The following is a 16848-nucleotide window of genomic DNA, read 5'->3' on the forward strand; positions in this document are numbered from 1 at the left end:
TGTTTGTCTGAAGGATGCAAACGAGCAGTGGAAGCAGTATTAAGACAATAGGAGGATATTGTGAGCGAGACATATTAAAAAGGGATTTTGCTGGTAAAAAGATTGATTGAATAAAATAAAAAGTAAGTAATTGAAGAATAACTTATTTGTTGGTAAAGATATTTATATGTCAGCTATTATTAAACTGAAGTATTTAATTTAAAAATGACCAATGAGCGCATAGCATTTATATGCTGTTTTGCCTTGGTCAGATTGCTATAGAAACCCCCCTTCTGGGATAAAAGGGGAAATGTTAAAGTGTATGTAGAAGTGATGATAATTAACTATCAGAAAATCGTTGTTGTATTGAAAGAAGATGATGGTCAGAGGGTTCAGGGATTTGGGAGTGAAGCTAGGTAGTTCATCTCAAGCAAAATTACGCATATGGAAGACCAGTGTATGAGCCAGGCATCAATTAATTTTCTCACTTTCCAAGTAAGGAATGCTGATGGTTTATCTATTACTACAGGATTTTAGTCTTAATTGGTAAGGTTGAACTTTTTTTGAGTTTAAATGACATGAGTTTTTAGATGATTTACCTTTTTTTTTTTATTTCATTGAATCCCAAAAAAAAAGTAACCCGTCCCAGATTTTTTCCTCTTTCCAACACTATTACTGAATTTGGAAAGTCATTTACAACTCTACATTCACATTGAAAAAACTCTCAACATCGCGATAACTAGGTAAATGTCGTCTAATCGACATAAATATAATAAGACTCCTAGTCGAGTTCTATCTGAAGAAGAACCGGTAGCTCTTGCAAAAGGCTTCCTTGAACATCGCAAAGCGATCCCATTTCCTGAATGCAAAAAAGTCACTACCTACCATTGCACCATTACCAACCTTGTTACAAATGTACCTTATGCTGCCATATTATGCATACATCCTAAATGCTTAATATAGTTACTGCTCCTTCTAGAATGGCAGAGGATATCTCTGACAATGTCTCTCCAACAGAGACTTCAAACCCGGCCATTGTCATTCCCATACCTCAACTCGACAATAGTATACTACACCTGTTATGTTAAATATTGACCTCTTTATGATACTATCAACAGTCATGATCTAATATTATATTTGACATAAACATACACATGTAGATCATAAAAATACAGTAGTGATTACTCGCTGTCAGTACACTCGTATTTTTTTTTTTTTTTTTTTTTTTTTTTTTTTTTTTTGTTGATAAGGAACGAAAAACCCTGCTCGTACAGTTCCTGACAGCACGATTTGATGATAGGTTCAAGCATGTGAGTTGCGATGAAAAACTGATTATCTTTTATTACATGACTCAAGGACAATGAACGTTCTCACCCAAGCATGATAAAGCAAAGAGGAAGAAAAGTTATCTGTTTTGAATTTCAGACGCAAATCATTATTTGTGTTTGCTGTAACATTCAAACATCTGTAAATACTTAATATTATCGCTTGTCAGCCACTATTATTATTTTACTAATTTTAGTAGTAATTCTTCTCAACGATAATAGCCTTAAAAAGTTTATTAACAATTCTTGCAATAAGCTCACACTTTTAAGCAAGAAGAGAAATCAATGATTCTCGACATTCTAAATAGGTTGTGGTAGTGTCTGCTAATAACTATTTTCTTTTTAAACAACGCCTTTTTTCTTCTTTTTTTTTATTTTTTTTTTCTTCTTTTCCTCTTAATGTTAAAAAAAGTTTATGCTATAGCCACAGTTTCACGTCTAATTACACTTAGTATTGCCATCTTGGCTTATCCTTTCATTGGAAGTTATGATTCTTCGGCTGAAATTCAACTCAATTCCACTATAAAGCATAGGCTATTAACAGCCTTTTTACGATGGGATGCACTTTATTTTTTACACATTGCTGAAGACGGCTATATATATGAACAAGAAACCGCCTTCTTTCCTATAATGCCCTTATGTGCAAGATTAATAACAAATACAGGTTTTATCTTAAAGATGCTTTAAACGATACCATGATATTTACGGATAATTTTTTATTTTTTTATTTTTTTTTAAAAAAAATACTAGTATATTATCCATTGCAATCTATATTAGATAGAAAATATGTATTGCTATTATCAGGCATCACTATATCAAATATAGCATTTATTCTTGCTGCTGGTGCATTATACAAGTAATTCTTACTCTCCATCTTTAGAAGATGTATTCTTATTCTTTTTTTTTTTTATTTAATCCGTCTAGATTAACGTTGACGTTATTACCAAAGAATAGAAAATTAGCTTTATTATCCTCAATTGCATTTTGTTTATCACCACCTGCCATGTTTATGTCATCATTTTATACAGAATCACTTTTTGCTTATTTAAGTTTTACTGGTATGCGCTGGGTAGCTCAGAAAAAGTACTTGAATGCAGCTTTAATATGGGGAGTGACATCAGCCGTTAGATCTAATGCTATTATTTATTCTGGTTTCTTTTTTTATGATTTCGTGTGGATACGATATCTTAAACACAAGGTAAATAATATGATAATAAAAATAATAATAGGGCTTTACATTTATTATCTAAAATATATTAGAATTATTTAATAGGATTATTACAATCAGTTTATTATACTTTAATAGTTTGTATTGGATTTGGACTATTTCAATTTTATGGATACAACGAATTTTGTGTAAAGATGACGACTGAAGAAAGACCTTGGTGTACTAATAAAATACCTTTATTATATTCATTTGTTCAAAAAGAATATTGGTAAAAAAAAAAAAAAAAGAACAGTAAATTGACTATCTTGAGGTGTATTAACATGTATCATTTCTTCAGGAATAATGGATTTCTTGCTTACTACGAATTAAAGCAAATACCTAATTTTATACTTGCAGCGCCTATTATTTTATTAAGTTTATTTGGTTTGAAAACATTTAGTCAACATGATCATTTACGCTTTTGGACAATTGGCTATGTAACAACAAATGCTAGAAATGATGGTTATTATCATTTTAATTTACTAGTTTACATGTATCTTTGGTTATTCCTTTTCATGTTCGCTATTACAAATATGCATATTCAAGTCATTATTCGATTCTTCACTTCGTTACCTCCTCTCTATTGGTTTGTGGGACACTTATGGATCAAAGGGTTTTCTAATGTTAAACAACATAATACGTCATCATCGTTTATAGCCCATTCAGTGCTTTATTACTTTGTTTTATATGGTTTATTAAGTATTATTTTGTTTGCTGCTTTCCTTCCTCCTGCTTAATAATCCAAGAAATTTAATATTGTACGACACAGTGTAATATTCTTTTAAAAAGAAAAAAAAAAGAAAAGTTCCCACTTACTTTTTTTTATATATTCATATATTAAAATGGTTAGTGAAGAAATTTCTATCAATCATGTCTTACAAGCTGCTGAACGTATTCAAGTTCATCGTACACCTATAGCCACTAGTACAGCTATGAATGAACTTGTTTCAAAAAATGGTGGTATTATGTCTTCTGTAGAGTTATTTTTTAAATGTGAATTATTTCAAAAGACAGGATGTAAAGAGAGAAAAAAAAACATGTATAGTGTATATAAAACTTCTTTATAAATGCTTCTTTTTTTTTTTTTTTTTTTTTTCGTAGCTTTTAAATATCGCGGAGCTAGTAATGCAATTGCGTTATTAACAGATGAAGAAGCTGCTAATGGGGTAGTTTGTCATTCAAGTGGTAATCATGCACAAGCACTTGCTCTTGCAGCAAAGAATCGTGGTATTCCAGCTTATATTGTTATGCCAAAAAATTCACCTAAAGTGAAAAAAGAAGCTGTTTATGAATATGGTGCTCAAATAATTGAATGTGAGCCTTTTCAATCAGAACGTGAAAGTATGGTATGCGTATATATGTATTCCTCCCTTTTTTTTTTTTTTTTTTTTTTTTTTTTTTTTGATTTACTTGACAATAGAACTTTTTCTTATATATATAAATATATATAGGCAGAAAAGGTTCGAGTTGAAAAGCAAGCTTCTTTTATTCATCCGTTTAATAATCCTAATGTCATTGCTGGACAAGGAACGATTGTAATTGAATTGTTTTCTCAAGTAAGTGACTTGGATGCTATTCTTGTTCCTGTAGGGGGAGGAGGGATGCTTACAGGCTGTTCCATTGCAGCCAAGGCACTCAATCCTAAAATCAAAGTCTTTGCAGCTGAACCTAGCCAAGTAGATGATTGTTACCGAACCTTTAAAGGAAAGAAGAGGATGACGAATAGTGTTAAGACAGAGTCAGTAGCGGATGGATTGTTAACGAATTTAGGTGACATTGCTTATCATGAAGTATTGAAACATGTTGATGATGTCTTTACAGTATCAGAAAAGGAGATTATTCAAGCAATGGAATTGATTTGGGAACGTATGAAACTTTGTATTGAACCCAGTGCTGCTGTAGGTTGTGCTGTTGCTCTTTATAATCAAGATTTCCATGAAAAGATCAAGCAAGAAGGGATTAAACGAATTGGTATTATTCTTTGTGGTGGCAATGTAGATATTATAAAAGCTACAGAATTATTTCAAAAATACAAATAATAATACAAGCCATCTTTTTTTTTTTTTCTAACATCTTAGTACATGTGTATATGAATATAAAAAGACGGGAGAGCGGGGCAGGTGATACTATGTTTTCATTCCTAGTGTATTCCAATATATAGTTTACAAATCTTTCTGCTCCAAATAGAGTGTTCAATATGACAAAAGAAGGCTAAATATAAAGTAATTCACAAGAGTCTCAATTTACCAGCTCAAATTGCCCTCATATATTATTAAGCATAGCTTTATTTATAAATGAGTGAGTGAGCTACTACTTTAAAGATGCGTTTCCTAAACGTGAAATGAACTCAGATTTACTCTTTTTTTTTTTTTTTTTTTTTTTTTTTTTTTTTGTGTTTTTAATATTTTTTTTTTCTAAAGTTAATAAAGTTATATAAAAAAAATTACAGATGGGCTTATTAACTATTTTAAAAAAGAATCGGCAAAATGAAAAAGAAATGAGAATTTTAATGTTGTAGGTAGTATACTTTGAAATAAATACGTTTTTTTTTAAAAAAAATATTTTTTAATTTAATTAGTTTATAAAAGAGGATTAGATAATGCTGGTAAAACAACCATTTTGAAACGGATTAATGGTGAATCTATCGACACTATTTCACCAACGCTTGGTTTCAACATTAAAACATTAGATCACGACAAGTAAGAAAAATAAAATAAATGATTTCAATGTATATACATGAAAAAATTAAAATTAAATTTCCAAATATAATCAATAGTTACAAGTTAAATATTTGGGATGTAGGAGGTCAGAAATCGATTCGTTCTTATTGGAGAAATTATTTTGAACAAACAGATGGATTAGTCTGGGTTGTAGATTCAGCTGATCGACTTCGTTTGAATGACTGTAAACGTGAACTTGAACAACTTTTACAAGAAGAACGTTTAGCAGGTGCAACATTATTAGTATTTGCTAATAAACAAGACATTGCAGGTGCTATGACGGAAGAAGAGATAAAAGATGCGCTTGAGTTAGATGCTATCAAAAGTCATCATTGGGCTATATTTGCTTGTAGTGCAGTTTCAGGAAATAATTTATTAAAAGGCATGGACTGGATTGTTAATGACATTGCATCAAGAATATACATGTTGGATTAAAATAAACCTTTATTAAAAAAAAAAGAAAGAAAGAAAGAAAGAAAGAAAGAAAAGCAAATCTTGTATGTAACGTAGACAATAAAAGCAAGCAGGGAAACCATATAATAGTGTGTATGTATGTGTGTGTGTGTGTGTATATACAAATATTATATACATATACATATATTTATATACATATATATATATATATGTGTGTGTGTGTGTGGAAAAGTAAAGTGATATATAAATGAATGTGTACAATTGTTTACATGTATATATATTTATATACATATATATATTAAAGGGATATATTTAATACTTCAACTACATCATCTACTTTTGAAAGATCTTCAAGGAAAGGAATTAAATCTATCAATTCTGAATCATGTTGATCATTAAACCAAGTGGAAACAGGAACAGCATTTGAAGGATGAAAGCTATAACTTGCAGGTGTATTATCAAGTATAATGACATGCTTTAAATCACGTCCTAACCTTGATAAATCCTAAATAGGAGGATTGTTAATGCCCTTTCATAATATACATATCTATTATATGAATTTACTTTAATATAAGTTCCTTTATATGGATGGCATGCCTCTCTAAATAATCGATGGTGAATAACTTTATGCAAGTCAAATTTATCCAATACAGGGTCAGCATACTTGATAGAAAAAAGAAATGAATAAAGAATTTCTATTATTATATCATTTTGTTTACCTTTGAAAGACTAGCAGTAAATATAACAATTTCATATAATTCACCCATACGTTTCATAAAAGTATCTACCCCAGGTCTTTTTAGTACAAATACATTATGGTAATAACCATCAATTTCAACTGGTACTACAAAATCTGCTTCTGCAACTGACTATGGCAACAAATAAATACATCATTATTTATTAATAGGCGATTGAATAGTTACTAACCTTGAATGAACTATGTATAAGTGTCTCATCGAGGTCTAACACAAGACATTTCCTACCACGATGTTCTTCTTCAATTGGGTCTAATAAATAAGTAAACTATATATTAAAAGGAAAAGAAAAAGTTAGAAAGAAAGGTAATATAGACAAGTATATATAAACTAAACTATACATTAAAATCATAATCATCAATCGTTTTTTCTTCTTCTTCAATTTCTTCCTCTTCAGATAATACGACTTCTTTATTGCCCATTTCTTCTTCTGTTAATTGACTCTTTATACTATTTTCATATTCTTCTTTTTGTGGTAGTTGTACATTCTGTTCTAAAGTCGTATGTTGTAATTCAATTTGACTGTCATGGTCATTTATGGCTTGTTGTTTCTTTTCTTCATTTATTATAATGCTTTCTTTTCTGTCTTCTTCTTCCTTTCTAATCTTGTCTTCTTTTTTCTCTGTTGATATTATGATGGATGGTGTCTCCTTTTTATTTTTATTTTTATTGGTTTTCTTGAATGTAAAGCATAAAAGAAAAGAAAAGAATCCCTTTTTAGGTTTTTTAGTCCATTCCAGTTTATCACCTAAAATAAAAGAAGGTAAACAATTATAATTAATTAAAAATATAGACATGTATATATGCATTACTTTTGCGGCCAAGTAGTGAGGAAGGTTTTGAGGTAGTTGCAGAAGACTGAATAATTAGGGTAGATCCTCTATTTGGTTGGCTCATTTCAAATAAATATATAAATGTATATAAAAAAAAAAGGAGAAAAGAAATATGTAATAAAGAGATTAAATTTTATTTTGTTATTTGCTGTATATGATTTTTTTTTTTTTTTTTTTTTTTTTTTTTTTTTTTTTTTTAATATAAAAGTTACTGCTTTTTGAAGAAAATTAAAAGGTGTCTTTAGGGTAATGAAAATTCTATTTTCTTCAGGTACACACAAACAGAAAAGAAGGAATTTGGTCCGACCTATTGTTGTTGTTGCTATTTTTTTTTTTTTTTTTTTTTTTTTTTTTTTTTTAAGGAGTGAAAGAAAAGGTTTTAAAAGAGACAGATACGTTTCATTTTTTTTTATACAACTTCTTCTTTTCTTTAACAATATCTATTACTTTTTTCTTTTTTGTAAAAAAAAAAAAATGAACAACGAGAATCAGCCTTTGTTGGGAAATCATCGACAAGAAGCAATCACTTTTTGGTCTTCCTTAAAAGTAACGTTATTATCATCTTATATCAATTACTTTTTGATCTTTGTTCCTATTGCTATTGTGTATTCTATCATGGAGTCATCTCCTACTGTTGTATTTACTTTAAATTTTATTGCAATCATTCCTTTAGCTAGACTATTGGGCTTTGGTAAGAATACTGTATATTGATAGAAAATAAAATAAAATGAATGCTTCATTAATATCCTTTATACAGCAACTGAAGAAATTGCTTTGAGGTCTGGTTCTACTATTGGTGCCTTACTTAATGCTACATTTGGTAACGCGGTTGAATTAATCTTGGGCGTTATTGCTTTAAAAGAAGGCTTGATTCGTGTCGTTCAAGGTATATAAATAAGAGAATAAAACAAAAATAAAATGAATCACATCTTACGTTTGTATATAGCATCTGTATTAGGCTCTATTTTATCTAATCTTTTATTGGTAACATGAAAAAAAAATTATTTATACAGTATAAAGCTGATTTTTTTTATATATCATCTATTATATAGGTTCTCGGTTGCTGCTTCTTTTTGGGTGGCATTACCAGAACAGAACAAAAGTTCAATGTTACAGGTAAGGGGTAGTAGTAGTAGATGAAGAATAAAAACAAAACAAATAAAGTAAAATTAATTTTATCTATTATGCTATTACAAATAAAATCAAAACATCGGTTTAAAAGCTGCCCAAACTTCTTGCTCACTTCTTGCATTAACTACATTATCATTGTTAATACCTGCTGCTTTTATTGCATCCACACCAGATGATGACACAGCTGAAAGTATTCTGGAACTGAGTCGCGGTGTTTCGATCGTTTTGTTGATTGTTTATATTTTATATTTATTATTTCAAGTAAGAAATACCATGTTAGACTTGTTTTTAAATAGGATTTAACCTTTCTATTTTATATAGTTAAAGACACATACTTTTCTGGTAAATATATATATATGTTTATACATAAAAGATACGAAAAAAAAAACCTCTCATAAAATGATGCTTTTTAGTACGAAGATGAAGAAGATGAAACAGAATTACCTTCCACATCTCTGTCATTCTCTATTGCAAGGTAACATATAAAGATACATGTTTCAAATTGTTTTATTTTATTATACTCATTTATATTTATAGTTTACTTGTTATTGCAATTATTGTTTCTGTTCATGCAGAATATCTTGTTGGAGCGTAAATATTCATATTACACATTATGAAGGATCTATTTTATATATTTATCATTTGTTATAGTATTGAAGGTGTCGTGCAAAAGTGGGGTATAAATGAAACCTTCGTTGGCCTTATTTTACTACCAATTGTCGGAAAGTAAGATAACTTTATATTCATATTATCTGTAACACATAACTAATTTTATTTATTTATTTATTTATTTATTTATTTATTTATTTATTTATTTTTGGTTATGTATATATTACTAGTGCGGCAGAACATGTTAGTGCAGTAACATTTGCTATGAAGGACAAAATGAACTTATGTATAGGGATTGCTGTATCCTCTTCTCTTCAAATTGGGTTATTAGTTACGCCCACTTTAGTCTTGGCTGGTTGGGCTATTAAGCAACCCATGTCTTTATTCTTTGAAGATTTTGAAACTGTCATTCTGTTCGCTAGTGTACTCATAGTAAACTATTTAATTGGAGATGGTAGATCAAATTGGCTAGAAGGTGTTTTATTATTGGTAAATATTCTTTATTTTTTTTAAAATAAGTAATGCATATTTATCATTTCTTTTTCTTTTTTATAGTCATCTTATGTAATTATTAGTATGGCTCTTTATTTGTATCCATAATCATATTAGGAGGGAGAGGATATTTGCACATTCAATATAAGATTCTCATTGAGATAATTATATTTATTTAGCATATACTTCGATGTAATAAATGATCAATAGTTGTTTAAAAAAAAATACATCTGAAGAGCTGCTTCAGTTTTATTATTATCAGAGATAGCAAGTTCTTTATTTATACTTCTTTTTCCGCTTTCATATTTAAGAATTTCTTTACTTTTGTTTACAAATGTGAACAGTATCCTGTCATGTATAACTAGTAATTATAAGTACTCTTCACTTGATTTTTTGAAAAAAAAAAGTGTATTATATGTTCAAAATTAAGCACTGGTGACTTACAGTGTTTTGTATTGAAAATCCAAATAAAAATCAACTATAGCATTTATATTGATAATAAAAACTAATATTTATGTTCTGTTCATATTGAGACATTTAGGGGGGAAGGGGTTTTATTTTTTTTTTAAAAAAAAAGAGTAATGGGGGGCCCAGTATCCGCTGTAAGTGTTACAGCTGTTTGATCAATATGATCAGCTATAATTTCGTTCTTTGTTAAATGCTTTTTTTTTCTTTTCGCAAATCGCGTTCTTTGTAAAATGGACAAGGATGTACTTGAGTCTTACATATAGATATTTATATACGGTTTTAAAGTAACGGTATATTAAGAGTGAGTGTGATTTCAGTCTATCCTTGTAATATTTAACATGGTACTCTTAATAAGTTTATAGACGGATTTACATTATAAGACTGATCCCCCCTTTTTTTTTTCTCTTTCAAAAGAATACTACTATGGAATGGGAGAGTAGTGACTATATCAGAAGAAAATAGCAACTTTATAGAGTAAATACTTACATTAATGGAATACAGAAGCCTATTTTTTTTTTTGGAATAGCGTCCAAAACGAAGAATTTGAAACAAATCCTGCTGATGACTCTTCTGTTCCTGATTTTGTTTCATTAAGTCGTAACAAGAGAGAAATCTATAATGTTAGTGTTTTTCCCGTATATTATCCACAAGTATATGAATAAACGAAAATCTCATTATTTGGTTTCAAAAAAAGAAATAACCGACTATATCAAGCACCAATAATTTACTTTATATTTCTGTTACTTGAGATTGATTATCAATCAGGGCATAAATGAATATCAAACATTATATGCTTAATTATTTATATATGAATAGGAAACAATCTTCTTTCAACATCTATTCATTCTACTTGTGTTGCCAAGTTTTACCCATTCTTCCAAAAGATATAAAATAAGGAACCACTGTGTATTCATTTCAAGAAGGAATATGATTTCTTGAAATAAATTTTTTGTACTCGAACTAATCAGCAATCGTTTACTACATACTTGGATCGAAGGTCAAAACCTAATGCTATTAAGGCAGCAATTCTGTAGTCAACCAACATCATATAATATATACATGTATATATATATACTAGGGAACTAGTATTATAAACTGTTTCCTTAGTAAAAAAAAAAAATCAACTATAGAAATTGTAACTCAGTATAGAAGATTATCTCTCACTCTCTTCTAACCACAAGTTTACAACCTCTGGTTTTATTGTATTACCATTGTCGTCTAATAAACCCAACTCATTAGAGCTTAGGTGAAGTCAACGGGCATTAGGAAAAACATACGACACAAAGATATAGCTGTTAAATCCAGGAAATGCATTCAGTGTGCAGCATAACGTCATATTCAATATCACATCAAGCACTTTCTTACCTTTCCCAATAAGGATTCCGCTCATACTTTTATTGAAACGATTCATCGACTTTTTTTTTTGTGATACTATATACATTTCTCTTGCTCAAGCATGTGGAATAAAAATACTAAATTCTTAATAATATCCATCTAAAATGTATTCTGGATTGCTGTAACATCCTCAGCTCTTTAACCTCAAGAAGAGGATTATTACAGAAAATGAGTTAAATTGTTTCAAATATTAGCTACTTTATCAAGAAAAAAAAATTATGGAGATTAGCACTTTAATGGCGTCGTGAAACATGGGAGACTGTTCTATGATAAAATGACCCAAGGTGAATATATGAAAGCTGTTGCAAAATCAGGTCGTATATGACAAAAAAGAAAAAAAAAGCTGAATATATTAAAACCCATCTTTTCTATAATTAAATGACCATAACACATATATCCAATATCATGATGGGTCATAATATAATAAATCTATTCAGGATAGCTTCTACCTGAACAACTACTATATTTAGAACCTTACAGTACTAATACTCCAATAGACAACGATCACCTTTCTCTCACCATCAGTGATTGCCCAATTATACTAGATAATGTCCAATTTGTCATACAACACCTACTAACAAAAGTTGCATCTGGAATTGATCGCATTTAATATGAAATAATCTCTCCTATAGTTGACCTTCTTGCTCCTACTCTTTTATTCCTATTTACACCTCTATTAGCAATGATTTTACATCCTATTATTATGGAACGTGGCTCTCCAAATTATCTAAGTTCATCTAACAATAGTATTTAAGAACTTGGGTTTTATTCTGTACTTACAGAGAACTGAGAGTTCATCACTTGATATGACCCAAGATAGTTTTCATGAAACTTGAAGTACGCTTGACCCAACTTTTTTTTTTTTATAAGATCCAACTCGAAATACTTTTGAATAATAATAGTAATGATAATACAATACTTCACCATAGAGTTTTCTCCCGGACTAGTAAACTCTAAGGTTTGACCCCTTTTGCATGCTACATGTATATTAACCATAATTCCAACTATTTTACGCTCATCATTAATTACTATAACAACAATTGACATAAGAAAAAAAAAGAAGAAGAAGAAAGGCTCTGGATTCTTTTTATATCATATGCTAGTCATGTTGTTATAGTTGCTGCATCTGATAAACTGGACTCTTTGTTGGCATCCTATGAAATCCTTAGACTGTTGATAGAAACCGAGTAAATATGTTATCCTTGATCCCTCAGAGAACAATAAGGACATATCTATTTTATAGAGTAACTCTGTTTCCCAACAATAACATTGGTTTTCATACTTGAGTGTTCCTATTAAACTGGTAGAAGCCTTGTTGGTCACTTTACAACTTGTACAAAATAATGTCAACAAAGTGCTACGAATAATGAATCAATTTTTATCTACTTGTATCAATCTCTAAAGTTTTAATCGTCCACTACATCCTGAATAGCAGCTATTGGGAGGGGAGGGGGGAGTTAGTATCGAAAAAAAAGAAAAAGAAAAAGCTAATAAAATGATGCTTTTCATGACTGTCATTTAATCTGCTAATAGGTCTGTTTAGGATATGAATTATAATTTTTGTTTCGAAAGGGATTTCCATATTATAATTCTACTTCCTTTTGCGTGCAGTATCGTTGTTAACATGTGTGACTTTAGTGACATCCTTTAGTATCATAGTTTTTCTTGCAAAAAGAGAAAAAAAAAGCCTTTGACAATGTCTATGTTGTATTCTCTACTAGGCCTTTTTTATATACTTTTTAAATTGGTTTGAACATAAAATACTCATGCTCAATTTTGGAAGTAGAAATAAAATCAATCACAAAATCCAATATCAAAAATGTTAATCTTCGTTCACAGCTTTAAGAACCGCAAAAAAAAAAAAAAAAGAAAAAGAAAGAGTTAGGTCGCATGTTAAGAAGAAAACAAATAAGCAGAAAAATATTTTATTATTCGCAAGTCAAAAATAGTTGGATAATGAATCCAAGTCAAATTTGAAAATTTAAAAATATCATCAGTTAATGCGGTGCCCGCATAGCACAAGTTGACTCCCATAAATTTCTCACGTAATAGATACATTAACCCATTTTCAATCAAGAAATAAACTGTAGATCACGCATCATTCAGAATTTGGACATGTTACACATTAACAAAATAAGAAAAAAGGAACTAAAAAAAAAAAAAAAAGTCTGATGCTTCTTTCCTTTTTTTTTAACTTGTCTTTTTTCCTTTTTTTTTTTTCTAATAACAAAAAAATAAACCCCCCCTCTTTTGTGTATAATATAAATATGACATTGAAAACTCAACATACTAGAAAGAATCATCGAGTCTACAGATCACCTTCAAAGAATGATCCAGATAATGTCAGTTCTTATGCAAAAAGGTCATCTAATGTTATAGTGAATAAAGAAAAAGAAAATTCAAAAGTAGAAGATGATTCTACTGGGACGATGATGATGATAGATGCTGAAGATAAAGAAGCAAGTACTATATTAATGGCTTTAGCAGAACATGCACATAGACTTCGAAACAGTTACAATTATCATCAGTCAGATGCTATCAATGATAATCATAAAGAGAATGTTTGTATATATATATATATATAATTCTAGTATATATATGTGTGTGTGTTATTGGGGGGTTTTTTTATATATATTTATAAACAGTTGTGTTATAGTTAAAGAGAAAAGATCATTCAATGTCTATTAAAACTCTATTAGGTAAGCACAAATAAACAAACAAACATGAAAATGCAATACATGCATATGATATGTTGAACTTAACAATATACATGTATGACATATACAGATAATGGAACCACTAGTCAATATAAAGCACATGTAAGATACATACATACATACATACACACATACATACATTTATACATATTTATTATTTTCATATATATATCAAGTGTAGTAGTTTACTTTCATTAACAGGTGGTATATCGAAAATATCTTATTTTGAATCAAAAAGAAAAGGATATCAGAGTAAATACTACATAACCGTGTATTATATGAATAAAAAAAAAAATACTAAATTTCTATATTATGTAATAGTTTGTCTTACACAAAGAAACTCATCAAATAAGCCGATTTATCGTAATATAAAAAATGAAGATAACAAAAAATCCATATTTCAATATCCAGCAACAATAAATACATTAATCACGGATTATAGTGTATTACAGCCAAAAAGGAATACAATGCATATTCGTATTAGTTACCATATTCATGCTCATAAATGCTCATTATTGTTATCACATTCAACTGCTCCACCAGTAAGTCATAAATCTATTACTTTTATTTACAGTCTTATTTATATATATTTTACTCTTAGTATAATTATAGTCAATATGAAGCATCAGAGACAAAACAGCATCCCTATCCTAGTGCATTTCGATTAATTCATGCACCTTATGATAATACGAATGATAAACCATCAATGGAATAATAATAAGAATAATCAAAAGGCCAACAAGAGGCTTTGAAATGAATTTTATATATGCTTATTTAGGTTTATTAATGTACGCTATACGTAATGTTTTAAAATAAAGCAAGGATATTATTTATCTGACATGTGTATAAAAGAAGTACATGCATCCCTTTTTATTTATTTATTTATTTATTTATCATTGTATGCTGTGTTTATTGATAATCGTGTTTTTATCTCTCTTTATAATGACTGGTTCTTTATTCCCTTTGCATAAACATTTATATCAAGTTCAATCACCTGTTAATGAATCTGAAATACTAACCTCATTCACATCAAGCAACAATAATAATTCAGATACAATATGTGGTGAGGCTTCCTTATCATGCATTGCCTTTGTCTCTTATGATTCATCTATTCCTGTAAGATGTGGTGTTTTAACTGAGGCGCCTTTATGTATACGATTTGATTCAAAGACACAGAAATTAAAATGTGATACTTTTTGTGATACGGATGGGTAAAATAAATATTTACATACATGTTAGTATTCTTTTTACTCACTTATACTTTAATAGCAGCGGAAGAATATGTATGAAGGCATTTAAATCTTGTTGCTCAAATAGTTTACATGGCTGTGTATCATCAAAACCTAGAAATATTAAACTGTATAAAAATTCTCCTTGGAAATAAAAACAATCTATTACATGTCTTCTTCGAGTAATACATACATACATACATATATATTTATTAAAGTTTATAGAGCGTACAAGACTAAGAAAGAGGATACAAGTATATAACTGTAATACATATTCGATATATTGAAAAGAAACTTCCCCTATTTTAAAAAGTATAAAACTAACATGTGTAAACAGGCTTATTCAATATTGTATTAAAATATGACAGATTTACACATTTTACTATTAAATTTTTTAAGAAACATTATTCAAAAAAAAAAAAAAAATCAAAAGTTGATATAATAGTTCTTTAGTATCTTATTATTATCGACTTGTTATACTATATTAGTCCATAAGAAAATCCTTTTGATTATTTTCCTTATAGAACTTTATGCAATGTTAACTGACTCTTATAGCAATTACCTACTTGCCTCACTGACATTATTTTGTTTAGCTATAAGCGAATCTTTTATCCAAGTGGCGATAGATAATATATTAACTGTACCTAACGTAGCAGCTTACGACATGCCTTTTGTCTATGGTGGAAACATAATTACAAATAAGATTATAGTCATTATAACTCTTTTTTTTTTAGATACCTCATAAGTGATGAAATATGTTAATATCTAGCTCTAATTAGTTATTTAAAGCTATTGAATTATTTCCTGATCACTACTAACACTATTTTAGGGCAATAATTTTATGCAAACTTATATATTGATATTATTTAACCCTTTATTGAATTGGGGCAAAAGAATACTATATATAGTTTTTACAGTTAAAATAAGTGAAACAAAAGAAGAAGATAAAATGCCAAGACTTAATCTGTATATTGCGAATGAAAAAAACTTCAAAATCTTTGGCTATCAGCGTATCCTATTGAATATAATAAAAATTAAAACAATCGTATCCTTAAAATTTACATTTGTAAATTAAAATGAGCTGATGAAAGCTTATACTGCCTAGCACCTCTGTATATAACTCTGTTAACATATGCTAATGAATATTGGCCGACTCTTATATTACTTTTATCGAATATATTTCCAAAAAACTACTAGTTAAACAAATTGTCCAAATAATTACCCTATTGGGAACTTCATTAAATATTTCTTCACTAACAAGATTAATGAGACAGAGTATTCTGTATATTTCTTATCCTCGGCCATATTTGGTTTTTGCATTCTTGCATTAATTTATTCGCTCCAATAGTAAACAGAATCGCTCAGTTCTTCTTCTTCTCTTTTTTTTTTTTTTTTTTATATATATATTCCATATACTTTCTATTGAAGCATCAAAGTTTTTATTTCTTTTAAACAAAAAAAAAAAAAAAAAAAAAAAAAAGTTACTTTAAACAAGTTTAGGAAAATCAAGTATTTAAAATACTTGCATTTAATTAAATTTAATAAATTAAAAAGGACAAACTCGAATTTAAGAA

At 28.8% G+C, this 16848-nt stretch overlaps 8 protein-coding genes across 8 annotated transcripts; 7 read left to right on the plus strand and 1 right to left on the minus strand.

Moving 5' to 3' along the window:
- Positions 1-1703: 1703 nt before the first annotated feature.
- Positions 1704-3248, plus strand: BX663DRAFT_424498 (GPI mannosyltransferase 2; the record flags this gene model as incomplete). The annotated part of the gene is made up of 5 exons (XM_051522439.1): positions 1704-1968; positions 2055-2160; positions 2229-2502; positions 2565-2740; positions 2810-3248. 5 exons carry the CDS (start codon positions 1704-1706, stop codon positions 3246-3248), a joined length of 1260 nt encoding a protein of 419 aa, XP_051388054.1.
- Positions 3249-3353: 105 nt separating this feature from the next.
- On the plus strand, positions 3354-4550 carry BX663DRAFT_482304 (tryptophan synthase beta subunit-like PLP-dependent enzyme; the record flags this gene model as incomplete). Its single annotated transcript, XM_051524418.1, has 3 exons — positions 3354-3528; positions 3613-3857; positions 3963-4550. 3 exons carry the CDS (start codon positions 3354-3356, stop codon positions 4548-4550), a joined length of 1008 nt encoding a protein of 335 aa, XP_051388055.1.
- Positions 4551-4895: 345 nt separating this feature from the next.
- On the plus strand, positions 4896-5793 carry BX663DRAFT_492886 (ADP-ribosylation factor-like 2-like protein). The gene is made up of 3 exons (XM_051525280.1): positions 4896-5025; positions 5100-5210; positions 5288-5793. The coding sequence occupies exons 1-3, from the start codon at positions 4961-4963 to the stop codon at positions 5664-5666; spliced, it is 555 nt and encodes a 184-aa protein (XP_051388056.1). The 5' UTR covers positions 4896-4960; the 3' UTR covers positions 5667-5793.
- Positions 5794-5943: 150 nt separating this feature from the next.
- BX663DRAFT_528625 (HAD-like domain-containing protein) lies at positions 5944-6822 on the minus strand (the record flags this gene model as incomplete). The annotated part of the gene is made up of 5 exons (XM_051530173.1): positions 5944-6150; positions 6210-6308; positions 6365-6514; positions 6573-6668; positions 6742-6822. 5 exons carry the CDS (start codon positions 6820-6822, stop codon positions 5944-5946), a joined length of 633 nt encoding a protein of 210 aa, XP_051388057.1.
- A 1026-nt stretch (positions 6823-7848) lies between these two features.
- Positions 7849-9573, plus strand: BX663DRAFT_424434 (calcium/proton exchanger; the record flags this gene model as incomplete). The annotated part of the gene is made up of 11 exons (XM_051522437.1): positions 7849-7924; positions 7991-8119; positions 8180-8217; positions 8286-8349; positions 8456-8625; positions 8686-8706; positions 8778-8839; positions 8902-8955; positions 9016-9090; positions 9204-9462; positions 9529-9573. The coding sequence occupies 11 exons, from the start codon at positions 7849-7851 to the stop codon at positions 9571-9573; spliced, it is 993 nt and encodes a 330-aa protein (XP_051388058.1).
- A 3964-nt stretch (positions 9574-13537) lies between these two features.
- BX663DRAFT_492899 (uncharacterized protein) lies at positions 13538-14905 on the plus strand. Its single transcript, XM_051525281.1, has 6 exons — positions 13538-13889; positions 13985-14027; positions 14116-14147; positions 14222-14297; positions 14367-14587; positions 14647-14905. Exons 1-6 carry the CDS (start codon positions 13596-13598, stop codon positions 14758-14760), a joined length of 780 nt encoding a protein of 259 aa, XP_051388059.1. The 5' UTR covers positions 13538-13595; the 3' UTR covers positions 14761-14905.
- BX663DRAFT_492903 (uncharacterized protein) lies at positions 14815-15484 on the plus strand. Its single transcript, XM_051525282.1, has 3 exons — positions 14815-14833; positions 14898-15256; positions 15315-15484. The coding sequence occupies exons 2-3, from the start codon at positions 14904-14906 to the stop codon at positions 15427-15429; spliced, it is 468 nt and encodes a 155-aa protein (XP_051388060.1). The 5' UTR covers positions 14815-14833; positions 14898-14903; the 3' UTR covers positions 15430-15484.
- A 199-nt stretch (positions 15485-15683) lies between these two features.
- BX663DRAFT_492904 (uncharacterized protein) lies at positions 15684-16090 on the plus strand. The gene has a single exon (XM_051525283.1). It carries the CDS (start codon positions 15810-15812, stop codon positions 16017-16019), a length of 210 nt encoding a protein of 69 aa, XP_051388061.1. The 5' UTR covers positions 15684-15809; the 3' UTR covers positions 16020-16090.
- Positions 16091-16848: the final 758 nt, after the last annotated feature.

The sequence above is a fragment of the Cokeromyces recurvatus genome (assembly GCF_025118155.1).
Source record: "Cokeromyces recurvatus strain NRRL 2243 chromosome Unknown BX663scaffold_1, whole genome shotgun sequence".
Taxonomy (NCBI): Eukaryota; Fungi; Mucoromycota; class Mucoromycetes; order Mucorales; family Mucoraceae; genus Cokeromyces; species Cokeromyces recurvatus.

Bases quoted from the DNA above. Each gene is read 5' to 3' on its own strand.
- BX663DRAFT_492904 (XM_051525283.1), top strand. From the start codon at position 15,810: ATGTTAACTGACTCTTATAGCAATTACCTACTTGCCTCACTGACATTA.
- BX663DRAFT_492886 (XM_051525280.1), top strand. From the start codon at position 4,961: ATGGGCTTATTAACTATTTTAAAAAAGAATCGGCAAAATGAAAAAGAA. The intron at 5,026-5,099 runs GTAGGTAGTATA...AGTTTATAAAAG, and splicing joins GAAATGAGAATTTTAATGTT to AGGATTAGATAATGCTGGTA. The intron at 5,211-5,287 runs GTAAGAAAAATA...TATAATCAATAG, and splicing joins AAAACATTAGATCACGACAA to TTACAAGTTAAATATTTGGG.
- BX663DRAFT_492903 (XM_051525282.1), top strand. From the start codon at position 14,904: ATGCATCCCTTTTTATTTATTTATTTATTTATTTATCATTGTATGCTG. The intron at 15,257-15,314 runs GTAAAATAAATA...ATACTTTAATAG, and splicing joins ACTTTTTGTGATACGGATGG to CAGCGGAAGAATATGTATGA.
- BX663DRAFT_492899 (XM_051525281.1), top strand. From the start codon at position 13,596: ATGACATTGAAAACTCAACATACTAGAAAGAATCATCGAGTCTACAGA. The intron at 14,028-14,115 runs GTAAGCACAAAT...TGACATATACAG, and splicing joins GTCTATTAAAACTCTATTAG to ATAATGGAACCACTAGTCAA. The intron at 14,588-14,646 runs GTAAGTCATAAA...TTTTACTCTTAG, and splicing joins CACATTCAACTGCTCCACCA to TATAATTATAGTCAATATGA.